The sequence below is a fragment of the Mesoplodon mirus genome, assembly GCF_964341445.2.
Source record: "Mesoplodon mirus genome assembly, chromosome: 11".
Lineage (NCBI taxonomy): Eukaryota > Metazoa > Chordata > Mammalia > Artiodactyla > Ziphiidae > Mesoplodon > Mesoplodon mirus.
The window spans coordinates 67,886,438-67,908,006 of NC_138987.1; the positions used below are offsets into that span (position 1 = coordinate 67,886,438).

A 21,569-nucleotide genomic window follows, 5' to 3' on the forward strand; every position below is an offset into this window, starting at 1 on the left:
TCAGACCCGTGTCCCCTGTACTAGCAGGCGGATTCTTAACCGCTGTGCCACCAGGGACATCCCTTCCTTGTGGTTTTTAAATGCAAGCATGGGGGGACTTCCCTGGTGGTCCAGTGGTTAAGACTCCACACTCCCAATGCAGGGGCTCGGGTTCGATCCCTGGCCAGGGAACTAGATCCCACATGCTGTAACTAAGATCCTGCATGCCGCAGAGAAGACCTGGCGCAGCCAAATAAATAAATAAATGCAAGCATGCCATTAAGTAACTACTGAGAACACAATACTTTGTTCCTGAATGTGTCTCTTTGAGTTGTCAGTATGTAGGCTAGTTAGCAGCTCATGGCACAGCCAAAACAATGAGCCAACAATTCGCTGGAGTAAACCCCTACCCTGCTGCTCACCCTGCAACCCATGAAGCCCACACCTCCCTGGTGAGGGGAGCCTAAGCCGGGGAGTCTGTCTCCAGTATCCTCCTCCCAAGTAGGATGTCTGGGTGCCTGGGACCTCTCAGTGTGTCACCCTGCTGGAGGTCTGTTCTTAGCAGAACTCTGTGCCTCAGGGCTTCCTTGTCCCCTCCCTTTAATCAAAATAAACCTCATTCTTTCAGCCTGATTCTCTCAGCCAATGTACAGAATGGCTGGGTGGCCTCTCCTGGAAAACACGTTTGCATTTGAATCAAACACCAAGGCATCTTCTTGACATGCAGTGCCTGGATCTGAAGGAGGAACAGATGACAAAAGCTTTCAGCAGCAAAGTCTACAAGTGGGAGTGCTATTTGGTAGCTGGCAGACCTGTCAGAATTGCTCATCTAAACTACATGCATGAGGGCCCCTAACTTGCCTTCTTCCTGGAAGAGCGACTGGGTGTAACAGCAGGAACAGTGCCTCTTGTACTCCCCTCCCATCATCGTTGGCGGTCACCAGGCCCCAAATGTGAGTCCCAGAAGACCTTTGTAATTGAGTCCTGGGACCTATGGTCTCACTTCAGGTCATCCCTAGGCCCAAGCACTTCTGGAAACTTACTCTGATTTGGGGACAAACTGCACAGTTTGTATCCTGAGTTAAAGGTGGCATAAAGGGTTTGGTTTAGCTCTTTTCCAAAATGGCTCCAGAAATGGTTAGTTTTCTATAGGTCTTTTACTCCCACGAAAGTCCCTCCCCGCAACCAAGTATGTCCTAACAGGGATACCATTCAATCATTCCCACCTCGGTAAAGGAACGCTTTTCCAGAGGAGCTCCACTTCTTGTTAAGCTATGCCCACCTGAAGCCAATTCAATCTACCATCCAGCCAATTCAGTGGGTGAAAAAGACTCAAATTAATGGCTTAGCCTAGACCAGACACCAGTATACTTTAAAATAAACAAACATGTATACCTACACATAAATGGTATATATACATATCAGAATAATATAATGTGAGTTATAAAATATGCACAAAAATTAGAAATTAGAGATTGAGATATATAACTATATATACCTTATAAAATTTATACATAAATGTAATAAAAGAATATAAAATATAAAAAATGTTTTCAAACTATATTTTCCCTCAGCACCCAGCTGATCATTCCACACTCACTGGGCTACATGCATCACCCTTTGGAGAGCACTGATTTAGGAAAACATCTGATGTGAAAGTGATCTGTTCAATTTGTGTACATTATTTTGGAGACACAATTTGGTAGACACAATCTGGATGTCTGTTAATCAAGGGAGTTGTATGACTGAATGAAGCCTTTCTTTCCTCAAAGGAAAATGGCCAGTGGGCCCGTACTCAGGAGACTGAGTTCAAGCTGCAGGATGAACCTGCAGAAACTGCATTATTTATTTCCTCCACTTGCTGATTGACTGTCCATCCCTCTTGAACCTGGGTGCTACCAGGAAGGGCCTTTTCTGTCTGTTCACTGGTATGTCTCCAGTGCCTGGATTCATGCCTAGCATATCAATCAAAACGGAATGATTGAATTTAGCAACTTTCATTTTGTGTATAAAATAGGTCAGTGGTTTCTTAGCCTATAGCTAGTTCATTTTGGGTACTCAATAAATTTGAAAAAAACACAGCTCCATGATAACATCTCTCCTGTACTTCACAGACCTTTACTCTCCCACAAAAGAACCCATTTAAAGCATACCATAACCAGGACAGTTTAAAGATTTTACAGAGCAGAACTCTTCATGTTCTATATGCTGACTGATCAATCCTGAATGATAAAATCAGAACCATGTAGATACCGATCTACATTTGATTTAAAATCTTACTTTTACTTACTTCTATCACAGTTAACATACCGTATTACCAAATCACCACGTAGTACTAATTCAACCCGGAAGGTATTTGTGCTGCTATTTTACAGTGATGCTTTCTTTCCTCTTTATACTCTAAAGCTTAGGCTCTAAAGTTTAGAGAGTACCCGGTGGGGCGGGATGTGGCATGCAGGAGAACAGGCAGCGGAAGAGAAGTTGCTTCCATGAAAAGGAAAGCAGAGCTGAGTTAGGCTTGTCCATCAGCCTTTGGAGCCAGGAAACAGACATGCAAAAGGCTGGCTCCCCAGACGGCTCGCACTCACTTTTATTGCAGTGTCTTCCATGCCAGCCTTCCTGACATTGGCATTTGTTGGGTTCGTGGCAGGTTCCGTGTGTACCGCAGCCAGGCTCGCAGACAGCTAGAGGCAAAGGAGATAGAATGTTTCCTGAGCTTTCATATGTCAACAGAATTACGCAGCTGCTTTTCCTGCCGTTCTTTAGAATGTGTTAGTTTTGGCTTCATCCCTTAATTTTTTTTTCTTTCTTTCTAAGTCAATCTCCAGCTAGAAGTCAGTTTTGGACTTTTTGAAACAGTCCTGAGAGTAATCTTAAACTAGACCTGATGCTTCTCATTCACAACAGACGCTCAGGAGGACTTTGAAACTGCTGGGCAATGGAAGTTCATCTTCCTTAAGAAAACTCCTAAGAGTTAAAAAGTTTGGTTGTGTGTGCTAATGTGTCTAAGTTTTTTTTACATGCATGGATTTCATACAACGCCTTTGGTCTACTTTAAGGAAATATATGTCAGTGAAGAAAGGTTAATTGTGATGCCCAAGCAACATGCACTAGGTACAGAAGTTATAAAGAGAGAAGAGACTCCTACTAGTTTAATTATCCTGTAACACAGATTGACTATGTGTACGGGGTACTTACGCTTTGAACAGAGGTCTCCTTGGTAACCTTTGGAGCACTTGCATTTACTTTTGCCAATGCATTTACCTCCATTTCGACAGGGCTGTGGGCATTTGCCTGAAATAGAGAAGAATGCAAATAAGCAAGGAACTCTGTGCTTCATTCAGAGGCAATTACATTTTTTCAAAGGAACTGCAAGGCTTTGAGAGGATCAAGCCTTTTAAATGGCAGTTATTTCCACTTATTTCTGATCTACCCTGGCTTTGTTACTGTTTGAATCTCGTTTTTGATTTTTTTTTTTTTTTTTTTTGCGGTTTGCGGGCCTCTCACCGCTGTGGCCTCTCCCGTTGCGGAGCACAGGCTCTGGACACGCAGGCTCAGCGGCCATGGCTCACAGGCCCAGCCACTCCGCGGCATGTGGGATCTTCCCGGACCGGGGCACGAACCCGGGTCCCCTGCATCGGCAGGCGGACTCTCAACCACTGCGCCACCAGGGAAGCCCTTGAGTCTCGTTTTTGGAACAAACAGGCTAGTATTTTTACTTATGATTCTGGATATGTATCTTCTACAATGAATATGTTGTTCAAATGTATTTATATACTTTTTTTTTTTTTTTTTTTTTTGCGGTACGCAGGCCTCTCACTGTTGTGGCCTCTCCCGTTGCGGAGCACAGGCTCCGGACGTGCAGGCCCAGGGGCCACGGCTCACGGGCCCAGCGCGGCATGTGGGATCTTCCCAGACCAGGGACAAACCTGTGTCCCCTGCATCGGCAGGCGGACTCTCAACCACTGCGCCACCAGGGAAGCCCTAGATTACTTTTTAAATAAACAGAATAATGTTTTAACTGATTCATAAATGCTTGTAATCTAAGGTATACTAAAAATGAAGATATGAATGACGCCCTAACTGATCTTTTCTGAGTTCTGATTTTTGTATGTCACTTTTTCTGAAAGCAGGCCTATACCTGGACATGATGACTTCTGTCTTAGCCTCGGATTCTCCAGAAAGCAGGGCCTGCGTGCAGAGTTTATTTGGGAATGGGGGGTGGGGAGAGTAAAACGGCGAAGGGGGGAAAGCCAACACAAAAGTATAATATGTTTGTGGGTTGGTCATCACTATGGGCAACTGGGCTCTATCCTGCAGCGTCTTTCTGAGGAGCCAGGTAGACTGACTGCACCTTCAGGTTGACTGAAGGAAGGAAGAGGGCAGCGTTTATCCATCTGTACTTGTCTCCCACGGATCAAAGGTCACCCCACGGAATAACTTTCTTGCGTTTCTATTCTGTGACTGTGTGAGTGCAGATTGTATATATATATATATATATTTTTTTCAGTACTCAGGAGTCTCTGGGTGGAAAGCAAGAGAAGTGTGACACAGCTAAGGTGCAATTAGGCTATGTCTGTGCAAAATAGGTCATAGCAGTGGCTGGAGTGAAAGGCTGGCTGAGAAAGGATATGAGGTGGGGCACAAAAGGTGCCTGACTCCACACCTGTGCATTTTTCTGGAATGTCTTAGATCCTAATGATACATCATTCTTTCTTTTATCTCTGTGCCAAATGAGTATTGCTAGTCTTTTCACAGATTTTTGAATCACAGGATTTTAGAGCTGGAATAGGGCCTTAGATGTAAAAATTATATAATATTCTTCTTTTTTCTTACTTTTGAAGCTATTTATTCTCCCTCTGCAATCTAGAATTTGCCATCCTAAGGCTGAAGTTTTTTTCCAGGCAAGCATTATGCTTGACAAACATGAAGTGAATCCCATATGAAAGTAATTTTGCTAAAAACACTTTCTTCTCTTTTTATTTCTCCAAAAATGACTTTCTTCATATATAAATCAACCAAAGCAGCATTTAGTCATTGTGGAGATAATAGAGACATAGTATTGAGATGTTAGATTCTCTCAAGAACCTGGAATGCCATTAGACCTGTAGGTTCTTCTGATGCAGGGATGTTCTAGAAACATGTATTAAAACAATCTTAATATTAGAATGCCACCTTTTTATTGACCATTAAAAATCCAAAATTGTACTTTTTGATAGGTTTGGATACAAATAATAGCATTTACTATTTGGTCAAGATCCCAACTCTAATTTAAGGAAAGGAATACCTAATTCTGAATTTCCATTTGCATCAGAGAAACATTTGTCCACATCATATGCACAAAATTGGATCATATCACAGTACTCTGCAATGCACTGGGTTTTTTCAAGTAAGCAAGATGTGGGACAATAACTATATGGCAGAAAAGATAGGGGAGTTATTGTGAAATACTTGGAGAGCCCAAGTTTCCCCATAGTCTATGAGATGTGAACTTGGTATCCAGGGATAATGCAAAGAATGATTGATGGAGAGAATCTTTTCAATGACTCCAAGGATCTTTTTGTTTTCTTGGCAAGAGGGAAGTGAGGACCCTTAGGATCACTGCAGCCAGGAAGGAGGACGTTCTCTCCCAGTTATCTCACCACAGAAATATGATTGCCAGTGACGGTTAGAAGGCCATTCCTAGATCAAACCTCATAGAGCCAAAACATCATGAAGGGATGATTGTTTTAAAATTACAAATTCTGTAAGTGTCTGTAACATTGACTTCCTTTTCCTGAAAATATTTTGCAACCTATCTATCCATTGGACAGTGGTAAACTGAGTCAACTTGAGCGATTACACATTTTTACCCAAATGAGACTAAACATTGCCTGAAGACAAACAGATTTGACTAATTCTAAACAATTTGAATTTTAACTCTAACCAGTGAGAAGAGTGAGATATGGTATTGACAAAATAAAGATATTAAACTTCCTCTGCCCATCAGATTGTGAGGTAACTTAAATTTGTGACTATCGTTCACATAGAAAAAAGATAAAAATAGTTTACAATAAGCGCCAATAACTGTCATCTCTGGGTCTTAGAATTATGAGTGATTTTTAATTATTTTATCCAATATTATAATTTTTTATGGAGAACATTTTATACAGATAAGTTTTATAATAATAAGAACCTATTAAGCTATTAAAAAACATTTATAGTACAGTATAAATAATTTGGTCTTTTTAACTGAAGGTTCATTAAAGATTCTTGTAAAGTCTGTGAACCTTAAAGAACAAGGTAAAATAGGTGCATACATCTAGATACTTCTAACCATGGTCTTATTTGTTAAACTGCAAGTATATCTCACAGTCAAGTCAGAATGAAGTTTGAGAAGATATCAATTCTGATAGAGGCCAGGAGAAATGAAAATATAAATAGCATCAGAATACATATTTCATTAAAAAAACAGACAGTAACAAGTGTTGGTAAAGATATGGAGAAATTGGAACCCTTGTACATTGCTGGTGGGAATGTAAAGTGGTACAGCCACTTTGGAAAACAGTTCAGCAGTTCCTCAAAAAATTAAAGAGTTAACATGTGGTCTAGCAATTTTACTCCTAGGTATATACCCAAGAGAACTGAAAACACGTTCACACAAAAACTTGTACACAAATGTTCATAGCAGCACTATTATTCGTTAAGAGTCCTAAAGTGGGAACAGCCCAAATGCCCATCAACTGATGAATAGATAAACAAAATGTGGTTGGTACATCCACACATGCAATGTTATTTAGCAAATAAAAGGAAGTAATGATATATGCTACAACGTAGGTGAACCTCGAAAACATGCTAAGTGAAAGAAGTCAGACATAAAAGGCCATATATTGGATGATTCTGTTTATATGAAATATCTAGAATAGGCAAATCTAAAGAGACAGGAAGTGGATTAGTGGATTCCAGGGGCTTGGGGAGAGGCAATGACGAGTGACTGCCCATCAGTACAGGGTTTCTCTGGGGGATGATGACATGTTCTGGAATTAGAAGAGATGCTGCACAATTTCGTGACTGTATTCAATTACATACTTTAAAATGGTGAATTTTACGGTATGTGAGTTGTATCTCAATTTAAAAATAGTATACATAATTCAACTTTTTGTCTCTATTACACTAGAGGCACGTTTCAACTCAAAACCCATTTTAATTTTTTCCTGGTAATTTGGTTCCTGTAATAGAAACAAAAAATTTCCTAAAAGGATTTGAGTATAACTTGTGTTGGGGATAATCAGGAGCTTTCAAAAGGTCCACATTTTTGGTGCAGTTAAAAAAAAAAAAGAATAGAAAACAGTTTCTGCCAATGGAAAGGTCATAAACCTAAGGGCATGAAACAGATATCTACATGAAGAGAAATGAACCCATGAACAAAGATTCATAAACATGAACCAACTAAATATGTGAAGTTTGAGAGTAAGTATGGGAAGAAAACTGAGGGGAGTGAGCTCAGAGATATCTTTATCAGGGCAGGGTAATTAATAAGAGCAGAAGCCACATCCTGACAATTAATTACATGTCCTATGGAAACTTCAGAGGTACTTCATTTGAACTCTATAAAAAACTGTCACTTCAGTTACTACTGATTAAGCTACAAAAACCCACAAATAAATTAGAGGTTGAAAGTTAAAATAGGAAGTCAGTATTATTTAATTTTGAACCCAGTACAACTTCAAAAACTATGGCTGTACCAAACACAGTGGTGTTTTATGGATACAATACAGCTGGAGGTAAAAATGCCATATTCTAGAACTTCCAGAAAGGCAGGGACACAGCACCTTTAGCAGACGTGCTCACTCACATTCCTTTTGCTCCTTCCTGAGCGGGCCTTTGGTGTTATCTGTCTTCTGGGTCATAGAGCAATTGAGAGTGGGGCTGGCTCATTTCTGAGTTGAGCAGAGAGCTTCAGTGACGTGACTGGGAGGTGACAGGGCCAGGGCAAGCAGTTTGGTATCCTGATTCCCAAAACAATGTTTACCTACCACATTCCACCCTTACATTTTTATTTTTTTTGTATCAAAGCATGACAAACATCTAGTGAAGGCATAATGTGCACTGATTTTAAGTTTATGGCTCAACTCTTTTTTTTTTAACATAAATAAACACTCATGAGACACTTCCTCAATCAAGATATAGAGCATTTTTGGCACCCCATAAAGTTCCTTTGTGCCCCCATCACTATTCTTGTTTCTATGATCATCCATTACTTTTGCCTGTTCTTGAACTTCATAAAAATGGAATCATGCAGCATGCACTTTCTTGTGTCCAGCTTTTACTTAGCATAACAGCTGTGCAATTCATGTTGTTGCATGTGCTATTAGATTTTTGTTTGTTTGTTTTTATTGCTCTGCAGCTTTTTTTCCCCATCTTTTACCTTGAGTCTATCCTTTTCTCTGAGATGAGTTACTAGGCTCCATCTGGTTAGGAAATGTGGCAGTGAGTGCCAGAGAAAAAACTCTCTATGCCTACAGGTAGGTGAACAAATTCCAGCTGTCCTAAAGCTCTGATCTACATTTCCAGGCTGAAACTATGGGCTCTGCACAATGAGAAGGGGACAAAAATCACTAACAAGAAACAACACAACATGGTGAATAACTCAAACCCAGATAACTGAGTCAGAGAGCATTTGCTCTGAGTCATCTGTGCTATGTCACTCTTTGCCCACCTTTAGCCAAAACAGATGGTGGCTCAATCTAGTAAAAAGAAACCACTGGCCTGAGACCTTAGACAAGGTATTCATTGTCTCTGGGCTTCAGATTCCTCATCAATAAAACGAAGGGGTTAGATGGAGCTTCTAAGTTCCGCCCCCCCACCCCGAACAAAGGCAATGCAGGTCAATACTCACTTATTTCACACTGTTCCCCCTCAAGTCCTGGAGGACAAATACACTTTCCAGGGTAGAAACAGGTCCCTCCGTTAAAGCAGGTGGCTGAGCAGTTTGCTGTTAGAATGAAAACAGGGTATTGCATTAGATAGTAGCTTAAATCTAATAACAACAACATTTCATTAAGGCCAAGTGATTCTTCTTAGGCATCTGCTACTTGCCCATTTACTTATTTAACAAAACAAGCCACTTTACACATACAGGAATTGTAAGCAATTGCTTGACCATTTGCAGATTCCAGCAACATAACAGGATACCACACACGTTACACAGGACCCACCTCTAGGGGTTTACTTCTTAGTTGAAAAAGACATCGTGTGTAAAAAAAAAAAATTATCTTTTTTAATTTTCTTATAAATATCTATGCTCTTAAAGGAGAAGAACTCTATGAACCCAAGAAAATATTTTTTAAGATGAAGGAAGAGTAAAAGGAGAAAACTTTCTTTGGAATAGATAAAAGGGAGAGAAGTCATAAATACTGGGATCAGACAAAGGAGAAAGCAACTTCTTTTCTGAGTAAGAGGAACAGAGATGCATCTTATATAACAGGAATTTTTTTAAAATAGACTTTTTTGACATTTGCAGGAAGGAGTAATTATATTCAGGAAAAGACAGACTGTTGCCCCTTGTGGGTCCCACAGGCAGGGAAGTGGCGGCAGCATGAGCTGGAGGGATGAAGAATGTGGGTATATTATTGTGGGAGTCCAATTAACTAGATTTTCCAGGTAATAATCATACTGTTTGTGATTCATACTAAACCCTCTCTCTTAGAGTCAGCTTCTGAAATTTCACTGCTCACTGGCACCTAAAATAGAGGGAAGACAGAAATGGGGACGGGGGAGAGCAAATATCTAAAAATAGACAAGTTGGCTCATTCTGTAAAGGAGATGAAAATAAGAACTTGATTCTCAGCTATTCCAGTTTTATGGCCTATTTGTTCTTGTTCTATATAAAACAGGCCAAAGTTGGCTATAGATGAACGAAAGCTGGAATAAGCTTTCAGAAAGGAAATCCAAAAGTTCTTTCTTTGTGGAAAAGAAGTCCAACTGGAATATTGTATGAATATCATGCTTCTTAAATGATAAAGCTTTTTGTTAAAAATCATAAGTACCTCTCAGCTTAAGGCCATGCTGTACTTGCTTTGGCAAAATCAAGCCTCCTGATGTAGAGGGGAGCAGCAGCATTGGGGTGCAGAATTTAGGATTTAGGAGAATCAGCTCTTGGACTTCCTCTTTGCTACTTGCTGCTAGTATCGTTAGGGCTGGACAGTTTTTTTTTTTTTAAATTATGGAATGTTTCACGAATTTGCATGTTATCCTTATGCAGGGGGCATGCTAACCTTCTCTGTATCATTCCAATTTTAGTATATGTGCTGCTGAAGCGAGCACAAGACAGTTGTTTTTGTGAGCGTGTCCTGTCTCCCCACTTGTCCCTGTTTCTCCTGGGGATAATAAGAAGAGATGAGAAAACATCAGGACTTGGCTGGAGCCCTCTGGGCACTATCCCTTACTAATGTGTAGAATGCAATGAACCTGGGAGTATAATCAAAAGTTACAGAATATGACAAAGCTGATTACTGAATTTGGCCACACCCTTAGTATTTGCATAATACTTTACCATCTGGACCAAGCTTCTCTACATTGCTGTTGTGCCATGATTCTTGACTCAGAAAATGAGCCAGAGACACCAAGTAACTTTCACTGGGGCTGAGGGTTTGCTAGGCCAGTGTTTAACTACTCAACTGTTAAAGTTTGCAACAGATGTCCCAAGAGCCAATAAAAGTTAATCTTTAGTGTTTCTTCAAATATGTAGGGCTAAGGTCTAGCTCCGTGCCAGTAATTAAACCATTTTTCAGAAGCTCTACACTCCCTCCTGGTTAATAAATGCATCTTTTTGTTGAGGGAGTAAAAAACATTATTTTTTAATGTTCCCAGATCTCTGGGGAAACCAAGTGGAATTTCAACAGACTTTCCAAAAGAATAAAAAAAAGTTACTGAAGTCTAACAAGTAAGAAAATCTTTCATCTGGAAGGTAAAATATTACAAATGTAAAAGAAACTGGAATACACATATACCTTTTCCTTCAACAGGGACCATGCAGCGTTTGTGACACCATAGCGTAAGAAAAACATTACAATCGACAGTACACTGTGCAAATGCACCAATAACAGCCTCATCTGTGTAAGCAGGCCTCACAGATGGTCTTTCTAAACCTGATAATACATTCATTCTTCATCCACATCTCTGAAGGATTTGCTCTATTTCCTAATAGTTTTGAGATAATACGAGTTTAATTCTGCTTCAAGAATTAACTTCTGTCCAGTTTTGAAGTAGCAGAGATGCTGAAGGCTACATTTAGACAAATGCAAAGAAGCTTCACAAGAAAGAATTTTATTCACTGGCTATTATTATCAGTGTCATTAGTGCTTAATCTTTATGAACATAAAATTTTAAAATTATTTTCACTCCAATGCTATAGTTTTAGAAGATCACTTACAACTAAAAGGTAGAGATGCTCTCACACATGATCTCATTTAGCATAGAGGTGGGGGAACCAGGGGTCAATGGCTTAATTTCCAGTTTAGAGTTGGGAAGAGCATCGCCCAGAGAGATGAGGTTCTCTGCCCAGAAGCAGTCACTGGTAGAGGAACTAGGATGTGAAACAGGTAGCCTGAGTGGCAACATGGTACAGTGGAGGGTGTGAATTTGGGCCAAGCTTCTCAAGCTCTATAAACCTCATTTTGCTCAGCTGAGATTGAGATGGATGATGCTTTACATATCTCAAAAGATTGTTGAGAGTAAAGTTAGGTAATTGTATGAAGGTACTTTGTATATCATAAAATAACAGACAACCATAAATGACTATTCTGACTCATATTAAGGGCTCTTTCCTTTAGCTTTTCCTTCTTTTTTAAAAAGCTGCTCAATCTTAACTGGTGCTATCTGCACTATCACTAAAGAGAGACACTTCTCTAAAATAACACATCATTTTATTTTGAGGCAAGTAGTTATTTAAAAGAAACAGTGCCCTACTCATGCAATTAGCATTTTGGACACAAGGATAATTTCATTAAATACATACACTTTAAGGATATAATTTAATTTTTTTTCCATAGAAGATGTTAACTGGGCAAAATAGATAGCTGTCCTGTAAAGAGTATGAATCATTCAGTACTATTTTAGAGTCACATTTGAATCCACTTTCTGAGAGTAAAATCTGGCTATGATGCAGCATCATAGGAAGGAGGATCCTGATCTCTCAGGGATGTGATCTGTGAGCAGAGAATTAAATTCGGGATCAGTGAACTTCTAGGTCAGTCAATTTGGAAGAGACTGTTTGATTTCAGTCTTTGAAGCTCACCCATAAAACTAATTTGGGACATACCAAAACCCCAATAGGGAAGGAGCAGTTAATTGTTCACAAAAATCCACGCTCCCCTCCCATAAAGTTGTCATTGGGAGATGGTTGTCCAACCAGGGATGACGTTTCTCCTGCCTGCATCCAGGTAGGATAATGGAGCTAATTCCTACCCATGGAATAGGTGTTGAAGTTTTGTAGGTCACTTCTGAGCTTTTGTTTTGTTTTGTTTTTTGTTTGTTTTTTAGGCAGTACCTACTCCAGTCTTTCCTTCTCTGCTTATTGGCTGGATCTGAAGAGCTCCAAAGCTGTAGGCAGAACCACTGATGGAAGCCACCTGGGACCCTAAATCACTGCATGGAGAAGAACTGCCCTGCCCACTGACCAAGTATTCCTGCCCTGGAGCATTCTGTGAGCAAATGTAAACTTGTACTGTGTTAAGCTACACTAAAATTTGGGGTTAAAGTTATAGCAGCCAACTGAGCCCACGCGGCACAACTACTGAAGCCCGCATGCGCCTAGAGCCCATGCTCCGCAACAAGAGAAGCCTGCACACAGCAACGAAGAGAGCCCCCGCTCGCCACAACTAGAGAAAGCCTGTGCACAGCAACAAAGACACAACGCAGCAATAAATAAATTTATATTTAAAAAAACAACAACAAAAAAGTTATAGCAGCCAGTGAAGTGATACATCCTATTTACAGAGCTGTTATGAAGAGTGATGATATAGTAAATATACGTCTTTTAATCAAACATTTAAAAAGTAAAAACAACCTTGTTCTTAGAAAGTTACCTTTATCACAGTTGACTCCATAGAATCCAGGTGGACAGATGCAGAAACCGGGAGTAACACAAAGCCCACCGTTCATGCATCGTGGTGTGCAAAGGGCTAATGGGAAGAGAGAATTCTGATTAAGACCAAATAGGGTTTTGCGAGCAGGACCATTTTGGAAATGTCAATAATACAATAGGTCTGTATTTTCAAGCTTTGCAGTTGACACTAAAGTAGTCACTCTTTAGAGATACAAATTTGCTATATTAAAAATTATTTTTATGCAGTAAATAAGGCTAGTTTTCAACCAATTTCATAGAATAGAATTACAATTTGCCCAGAATCATTATTTTAACTAAGATGTGGTCTTCTTAAGACTGTAAATATTTTTTCTTGCCTTATTTCCTCAATCTTCCAATTTCAAAATCAGTGCAGATGAAGGTCAGGACAAGATGGTGGAGTAGGACCTTGACCTCACCTCCTCTCATGAGCACACCAAAATCACAACTAAGTGCTAAATAATCATCTATAAAAAGACTGGAACCTACCAAAAAAGATATTCTACATCCAGAGACATAAAGAAGAAACCACACGAGACAGTAGGAAGAGCACACCTGTGATATAATCAAATCCCATAGCCCTCAGGTGCGTGACCCATAAACTGAAGAACAGTTATATTGCAGAAGTTCTCCCACAGGAGTGAGAGTTCTGAGTCCCACATCAGGCTCCCCAGCCTGGAGGTCTGACATTGGGAAGAGGAACCCCCAGAGCAGGTGGTTTTGAAGGCCAGCGGGGCTTGAATGCAGAAGCTCCACAGGACTGGGGGAAACAGACACTCCACTCTTGGAGGGTGCACACCAGGTCTTGTGTAACTGGGACCCAGGGCAAAAGTAATGACTTCATAGGAGCCTGGGTCAGACTCATCTAGTTTTGAAGGGTCTCCAGGGGCGGGGGGCAGCTGTGGCTCACTCTGAGGACAAGGACACTGATGGCAGAGGTATCGGGGAGTATTCATTGGTATGAGCTTTCCTGGAGGCCGACACTTTGCCACCAAGACCTGGCCCCACCCAACAGCCTGTAGGCTCCAGTGCTGGGACACCTCAGGCCAAACAACAAACAGGGTAGGAACACAGCCCCACCCATCAGCAGACAGGCTGCCTAAAGACTTCCTGAGCCCACAGCCACCTCTAGACATACCCCTTAACATGGCCCTCCCCAACAGAGGGTCAAGACCCAGCTGCACACGCCAGTGAGCAGGCACTGGCCCCTCCCAACAGGAAGCCTACACAAGCCTCTAGACCAGCCTCACCCACCAGGGGGCAGACACCAGAAGCAAGAATACTATGATCCAGCAGGCTGCAGAACTGAGTCCACAAACACAGGTCGGAATCTACCAGCTGGTCCCTGGCCCCTGGGCAATGAGAGGAAAGTGTACTTCTGGAACACACAGGACATCCTCTACAGAGGGCCATTTCTCCAAGGTCAAGAAACATAACTAACTTACCATATACATAAAAATTCAAATAGAAGTTTAGACAAAATGAGATGGCAGAAGAATATATTCCAGACAAAAGAACAAGATAAAACCCCAGAAGACCAACTAAGTGGAGATAGGCAATCTACCCAGGAAAGAGTTCAGAGTAATGATCGTAAAGATGATCCAAGAACTCAGAAAACAATGGATACACAGAGCGAGAAGTTACAAGAGTTCTTAACAAAGAGTTCAAAAATATAAAAAACAACCACACAGTTGAAGAATACAATAACTGAAATGAAAAAATACACTAGAAAGAATCAACAGCAGAATGAATGAGGCAGAAGAACGTACAAGTAAGCTGGAAGACAAAGTGGTGGAAATCACTGCCGTGGAACAGAATAAAGAAAAAAAGAATGAAAAGAAATGAGGACCATTTAAGAGACCTCTGGGACAATATCAGATGCACCAGGATTTGCATTATATGGGTCCCAGAAGGAGAAAAGAGAGAGAAAAGGCCTGAGAAAATATTTGAAGAGATAATAGCTGAAAAATTCCCTAACATGGGAAAGGAAGCAGTCACCCAACTCCAGAAAGTGCAGAGAGATCCATACAGGATTAAACCAAGGAGGAACACACCAAGACATCTACTAATCAAATTGACAAAAATTAAAGATAAAGATAAAATATTAAAAGCAACAAGGGAAAAGCGACAAATAACAAAGAAGGGAATCCCCATAAGGTTATCAACTGATTTTTCAGCAGAAATTCTGCAGGCCAGAAGAAAGTAGCATGGTATATTTAAAGTGATGAAAGGGAAAAACCTACAACCAAGAATACTCTACCTAGCAAGGCTCTCATTCAGATTTGATGGAGAATTTAAAAGCTTTACAGACAAGCAAAACCTAAAAGAATTCAGCACCACCAAATTAGCTTTACAACAAATGCTAAAGGAACTTCTCTAGGTGGAAAAGAAAAGGCCACAACTAGAAATAAGAACATTATGGGGCTTCCCTGGTGGCGCAGTGGTTGAGAGTCCGCCTGTTGATGCAGGGGACACGGGTTCGTGCCCCAGTCTGGGAAGATCCCACATGCCGCGGAGCGGCTGGGCCCATGAGCCATGGCCACTGAGCCTGCACGTCTGGAGCCTGTGCTCCACAACAGGAGAGGCCACAACAGTGACAGGCCCACGTAATGCCAAAAAAAAAAAAAAGAACGTTATGAAATGGGAAAGGTCACCAGTAAAGGCAAACATACAGTAAAGGTAGGAAATCATCTGCACACAAATACAATATCAAAACCAGCAATCATGAGAACAGGAGAGTACAAATGCAGGATATTAGAAATGCATTTGAAATTAAGAGATCAGTAACTTAAAACAATTGTGTATATGTATAGACTGATATATCAAAACCTCATGGTAACTGCAAACCAAAAATCTATAATATATATACACACAAAAAAGAAAAAGGAATCCAAGCACAACACTGAAGATAGTCATCAAATCACAAGAGAAGACCCCGGAGGAAGATGGCGGAAGAGTAAGACGCGGAGATCACCTTCCTCCCCACAGATACATCAGAAATTCATCTACACGTGGAACAACTCCTACAGAACACCTATTGAACGCTGACAGAAGACCTCAGACCCCTCAAAAGGCAAGAAACTCCCCACATACCTGGGTAGGGCAAAAGAAAAAAAGAATAAACAGAGACAATAGGATAGGGACGGGACCTGCACCAGTGGGAGGGAGCCGTGAAGGAGGGAAGGTTTCTACACACTACAAGCCCCTTCGCGGGCGGAGACTGCAGGTGGCGGAGGGGGAAAGCTTCGGAGTAGCGGAGGAGAGCACAGCAACAGGGGTGTGGAGGGCAAAGCGGAGAGATTCCGGCACAGAGGATCGGTGCCCTCAGGCACTCACCAGCCCGAGAGGCTTGTCTGCTCGGCCCCCGTGGCGGGGGGGCTGGGAGCTGAGGCTCGGGTATCGGCTTTCAGTCAGAGCGCAGGGAGAGGACTGGGGCTGGCGGCAGGAAGAGAGCCTGAAGGGGTTAGTGCACCACGGCTAGCCCGGAGGGAGTCCGGGGAAAGGGTCTGGAGCTGCCGAAGAGGCAAGAGACTTTTTTCCCTTTTGTTTCCTGGTGCGCGAGGAGAGGGCATTAAGAGGGCTGCTTAGGGAAGCGCTGGAGACAGGCGCGAGCCGCGGGTAAGGCGCGGACCTCGGAGACGGGTGTGGGCGGCCGCCGCCGCCGCCGACGCCGCCCGTGGCCCGCCGCCGCCGTCGCCGCGGCCCGCCGCCGACGCCGCCGCCGACGCGGCCCGCCGCCGCCGCCGCCGCCGACGCCGCCGCCGACGCCGCGGCCCGCCGCCGACGCCGCCGCTGCGGCCCGCCGCCGACGCCGCCGACGCCGCGGCCCGCCGCCGACGCCGCCGCCGACGCGGCCCGCCGCCGACGCCGCCGCCGACGCGGCCCGCCGCCACCGCCGCCGCTGCGGCCCGCCGCCGACGCCGCCGCCCGCCGCTGCGGGGCCTGTGTGCGGGCGCGGGTCGCTGTCCGCCCCGCCTTCCGGGGGGCCTGTGCACCCCGCCACTGCCGGGGTCCCGAGACCCGGGGGCGGCTTTCCCGGTAAAGCGCACGGAGCGCCACGGGCTGCTGCAACGTCACGCCGGCCTCTGCCGCCGCAGGCCCGCTCCACACTGCCCGCCCCTCCCTCCCCTCTGCCTGAGTGAGCCAGAGCCCCCGAATCAGCGGCTCCTTTAAACCCGTCCTGTCTGAGCGAAGAACGGACGCCCTCCGGCGACCTACGCACAGAGGCGGGGCCGGGTCCAAGGCTGAGACCCGGGAGCTGTGAGAGCAGAGACAGGGAAATCTCTCTGTGCAGTCTCGGAGGCAGCGGATTAAAGCTCCACGGTCCATTTGATGTGCCCTGCGTCTGTGGAGTGCATGAATGGACAGCGAATCATCCCAAATTGAGGAAGTGGACTTTGAGGACAAGATTTAAGACTTTCCCCCCTTTTCCTCTTTTTACAACGAATTATTCCAAATTGAGGAGGTGGACTTGGAGAGCAAGATTTTTGATTTTTCCCCCTGCTCTCTTTTTGTGAATGTGTATGTGTAATCTTCTGTGTAAGATTCTCTCTGTATAGCTTTGCTTCCACCATATGTCCCAGGGTTCTATCGGTCCGTTTTTTTTTTTTTTCAATAATTACTTTCTAATTTTAATAACGCTACTATATTTCATACTTTATTCTAATTTACTTTACCTGCTCTTTCTTTTTTTCCTACCTTCCCTTCCTCCCTCCCTCCCTCCGCTCCTCCTTTCCTTCTTTCTTCTTTCCTCCCTCCCTCCCTCCCACCCTTCTTCTTTCCACTTTCTTTTTCTTTCCTTCCTCCCTCCCTCCCTCCTGTCTTTCTTTCTTTCTTTCCTTCCTCCCTCCCTCCCTTCTTCCATCCACTCTTCCTTTTGCTTTCATTCCTCCCTCCCTTCCTCCTTTCTTTCCTTCTTTCTTTCCATCCTTCCTCCCTCCCTCCTTTCTTTCTTCCTTCCTTCCTTCCTTTCTTCCCTTCTTCCTTTCTTTCCCTCTCTCTTTCTTTCTTCTACTAATTCTTTCTCTCTACTTTTTCTCCCTGTTATTCTGAGCCGGGTGGATGAAAGGCTCTTGGTGCTGCAGCCAGGAGCCAGTGCTGTGCCTCTGAAGTGGGAGAGCCAACTTCAGGACACGGGTCCACAAGAGACCTCCCAGCTCCACATAATATCAAGCAGCGAAAATCTCCCAGAGATCTCCATCCCAACACCAGCACCCAGCTTCAGTCAACGACCAGCAAGCTACAGTGCTGGTCACCCTATGCAAAGCAACTAGCAAGGCAGGAACACTACCCATTAGCAGAGAGGCTACCTAAAAACATAATAAGGCAGTAGGCACCCCAAAACACACCACCAGACGTGGACCTGTCCCCCAGAAAGACAAGATCGAGCCTCAACCACCAGAACACAGGCATTAGTCCCCCCCACCAGGAAGCCTACACAACCTACTGAAACAACCTTAGCCACTGGGGTCAGACACCAAAAACAACGGGAACTACGAATCTACAGCCTGCACAAAGCAGACCCCAAACACAGTAACATAAGCAAAATGAGAAGACAGAAAAACACACAGCAGGTGAAGGAGCAAGATAAAAGCCTACCAGACCTAACAAATGAAGAGGTAATAGGCAGTCTACCTGAAAAAGAATTCAGAATAATGATAGTAAAGCTGATCCAAGATTCTATTTCCAAGATCCATAATCTTGGAAATAGAATAGACAAAATGCAAGAAACAGTGAACAAGGACCTAGAAGAACTAAAGATGAATCAAGCATCGATTAAAAACACAATAAATGAAATGAAAAATACTCTAGATGGGATCAATAGCAGAATAACTGAGGCAGAAGAACGGATAAGTGAGGTGGAAGATAAAATAGTGGAAATAACTGATGCAGAGCAAAATAAAGAAAAAAAGAATGAAAAGAACAGAGGACAGTCTCAGAGACCTCTGGGACAACATTAAACGCACCAACATTCGAATTATAGGGGTTCCAGAAGAAGAAGAGAAAAAGAAAGGGACTGAGAAAATATTTGAAGAGATTATAGTTGAAAACTTCCCCAATATGGGAAAGGAAATAGTTAATCAAGTCCAGGAGGCACAGAGAGTCCCATACAGAATAAATCCAAGGAGAAATACACCAAGACACATATTAATCAAACTGTCAAAAGTTAAACACAAAGAAATCATATTAAAAGCAGCAAGGCAAAAACAACAAATAACACACAAGGGAATCCCCATCAGGTTAACAGCTGATCTCTCAGCAGAAACTCTACAAGCCAGAAGGGAGTGGCAGGACATAATTAAAGTGATGAAGGAGAGAAACCTGCAACCAAGATTACTCTACCCAGCAAGGATCTCATTCAGATTTGATGGAGAAATTAAAACGTTTACAGACAAGCAAAAGCTGAGAGAGTTCAGCACCACCAAACCAGCTCTACAACAAATGCTAAAGGAACTTCTCTAGGCAAGAAGCACAACAGAAGGAATATACCTACAATAACAACCCAAAGCAATTAAGGAAATGGGAATAGGAACATACATATCAATAATTACCTTAAATGTAAATGGACTAAATGCTCCCACCAAAAGACACAGAGTGGCTGAATGGATACAAAAACAAGACCCATATATATGCTGTCTACAAGAGACCCACTTCAGACCTCGAGACACATACAGATTGAAAGTAAGGGGATGGAAAAAGATATTCCATGCAAATGGAAATCAAAAGAAAGCTGGAGTAGCAATTATCATATCAGACAAAATAGACTTTAAAATAAAGACTATTAGAAGAGACAAAGAAGGACACTACATAACGATAAAGGGATCGATCCAAGAAGAAGATATAAGAATTGTAAATATTTATGCACCCAACATAGGAGCACCTCAATACATACGGCAAATACTAACAGCCATAAAAGGGGAAATCGACAGTAACACAATCATAGTAGGGGACTTTAACACCCCACTTTCACCAATGGACAGATCATCCAAAATGAAAATAAATAAGGAAACACAAGCTTTAAATGATACATTAAACAAGATGGACTTAGTTGATATTTATAGGACATTCCATCCAAAAACAACAGAATACACATTTTTCTCAAGTGCTCATGGAACATTCTCCAGGATAGATCATATCTTGGGTCACAAATCAAGCCTTGGTAAATTTAAGAAAATTGAAATTGTATCAAGTATCTTTTCCGACCACAATGCTATGAGACTAGACATCAATTACAGGAAAAGAGCTGTAAAAAATACAAACACATGGAGGCTAAACAATACACTACTCAATAACGAAGTGATCACTGAAGAAATCAAAGAGGAAATTAAAAAATACCTAGAAACAAATGACAATGGAGACACGACGACCCAAAACCTATGGGACGCAGCAAAAGCAGTTCTAAGGGGGAAGTTTATAGCAATACAATCCCACCTTAAGAAACAGGAAACATTTCGAGTAAACAACCTGACCCTGCACCTAAAGCAATTAGAGAAAGAAGAACAAAAAACCCCCAAAGCTAGCAGAAGGAAAGAAATCATAAAGATCAGATCAGAAATAAATGAAAAAGAAATGAAGGAAACGATAGCAAAGATCAACCAAACTAAAAGCTGGTTCTTTGAGAAGATAAACAAAATTGACAAACCATTAGCCAGACTCATCAAGAAAAGAAGGGAGAAGACTCAAATCAATAGAATTAGAAATGAAAAAGGAGAAGTAACAACTGACACTGCAGAAATACAAAAGATCATGAGAGATTACTATAAGCAACTCTATGCCAATAAAATGGACAACCTGGAAGAAATGGACACATTCTTAGAAATGCACAACCTGCCAAGACTGACTCAGGAAGAAATAGAAAATATGAATAGGCCAATCACAAGCACTGAAATTGAAACTGTGATTAAAAATCTTCCATCAAACAAAAGCCCAGGACCAGATGGCTTCACAGGCGAATTCTATCAAACATTTAGAGAAGAGCTAACACCTATCCTTCTCAAACTCTTCCAAACAATATCAGAGGAAGGAACACTCCCAAACTCATTCTACGAGGCCACCATCACCTTGATACCAAAACCAGGCAAGGATGTCACAAAGAAAGAAAACTACAGGCCAATATCACTGATGAACATAGATGCAAAAATCCTCAATAAAATACTAGCAAACAGAATCCAACAGCCCATTAAAAGGATCATACACCATGATCAAGTGGGGTTTATTCCAGGAATGCAAGGATTCTTCAATATACGCAAATCAATCAATGTGATACACCATATTAACAAGTTGAAGGAGAAAAACCATATGATCATCTCAATAGATGCAGAGAAAGCTTTCGACAAAATTCAACACCCATTTATGATAAAAACCCTGCAGAAAGTAGGCATAGAGGGATCTTTCCTCAACATAATAAAGGCCATATATGACAAACCCACAGCCAACATTGTCCTCAATGGTGAAAAACTGAAACCATTTCCACTAAGATCAGGAA

General features: G+C 42.2%; 1 protein-coding gene across 1 annotated transcript in view; it reads right to left on the reverse strand.

The window, feature by feature from the left end:
* WIF1 (WNT inhibitory factor 1) overlaps positions 1–21,569 on the reverse strand; it is a 96,574-nt gene that overhangs the window by 1,967 nt on the left and 73,038 nt on the right. Inside the window, exons 6-9 of the mRNA XM_082635915.1 lie at positions 13,047–13,142; positions 8,858–8,953; positions 3,178–3,273; positions 2,568–2,663 (exon numbers count right to left, since the gene is read on the reverse strand). Of these exons, the coding sequence (XP_082492041.1) occupies positions 2,568–2,663; positions 3,178–3,273; positions 8,858–8,953; positions 13,047–13,142 (384 nt within the window). The remainder of the gene's footprint in view (positions 1–2,567; positions 2,664–3,177; positions 3,274–8,857; positions 8,954–13,046; positions 13,143–21,569) is intronic.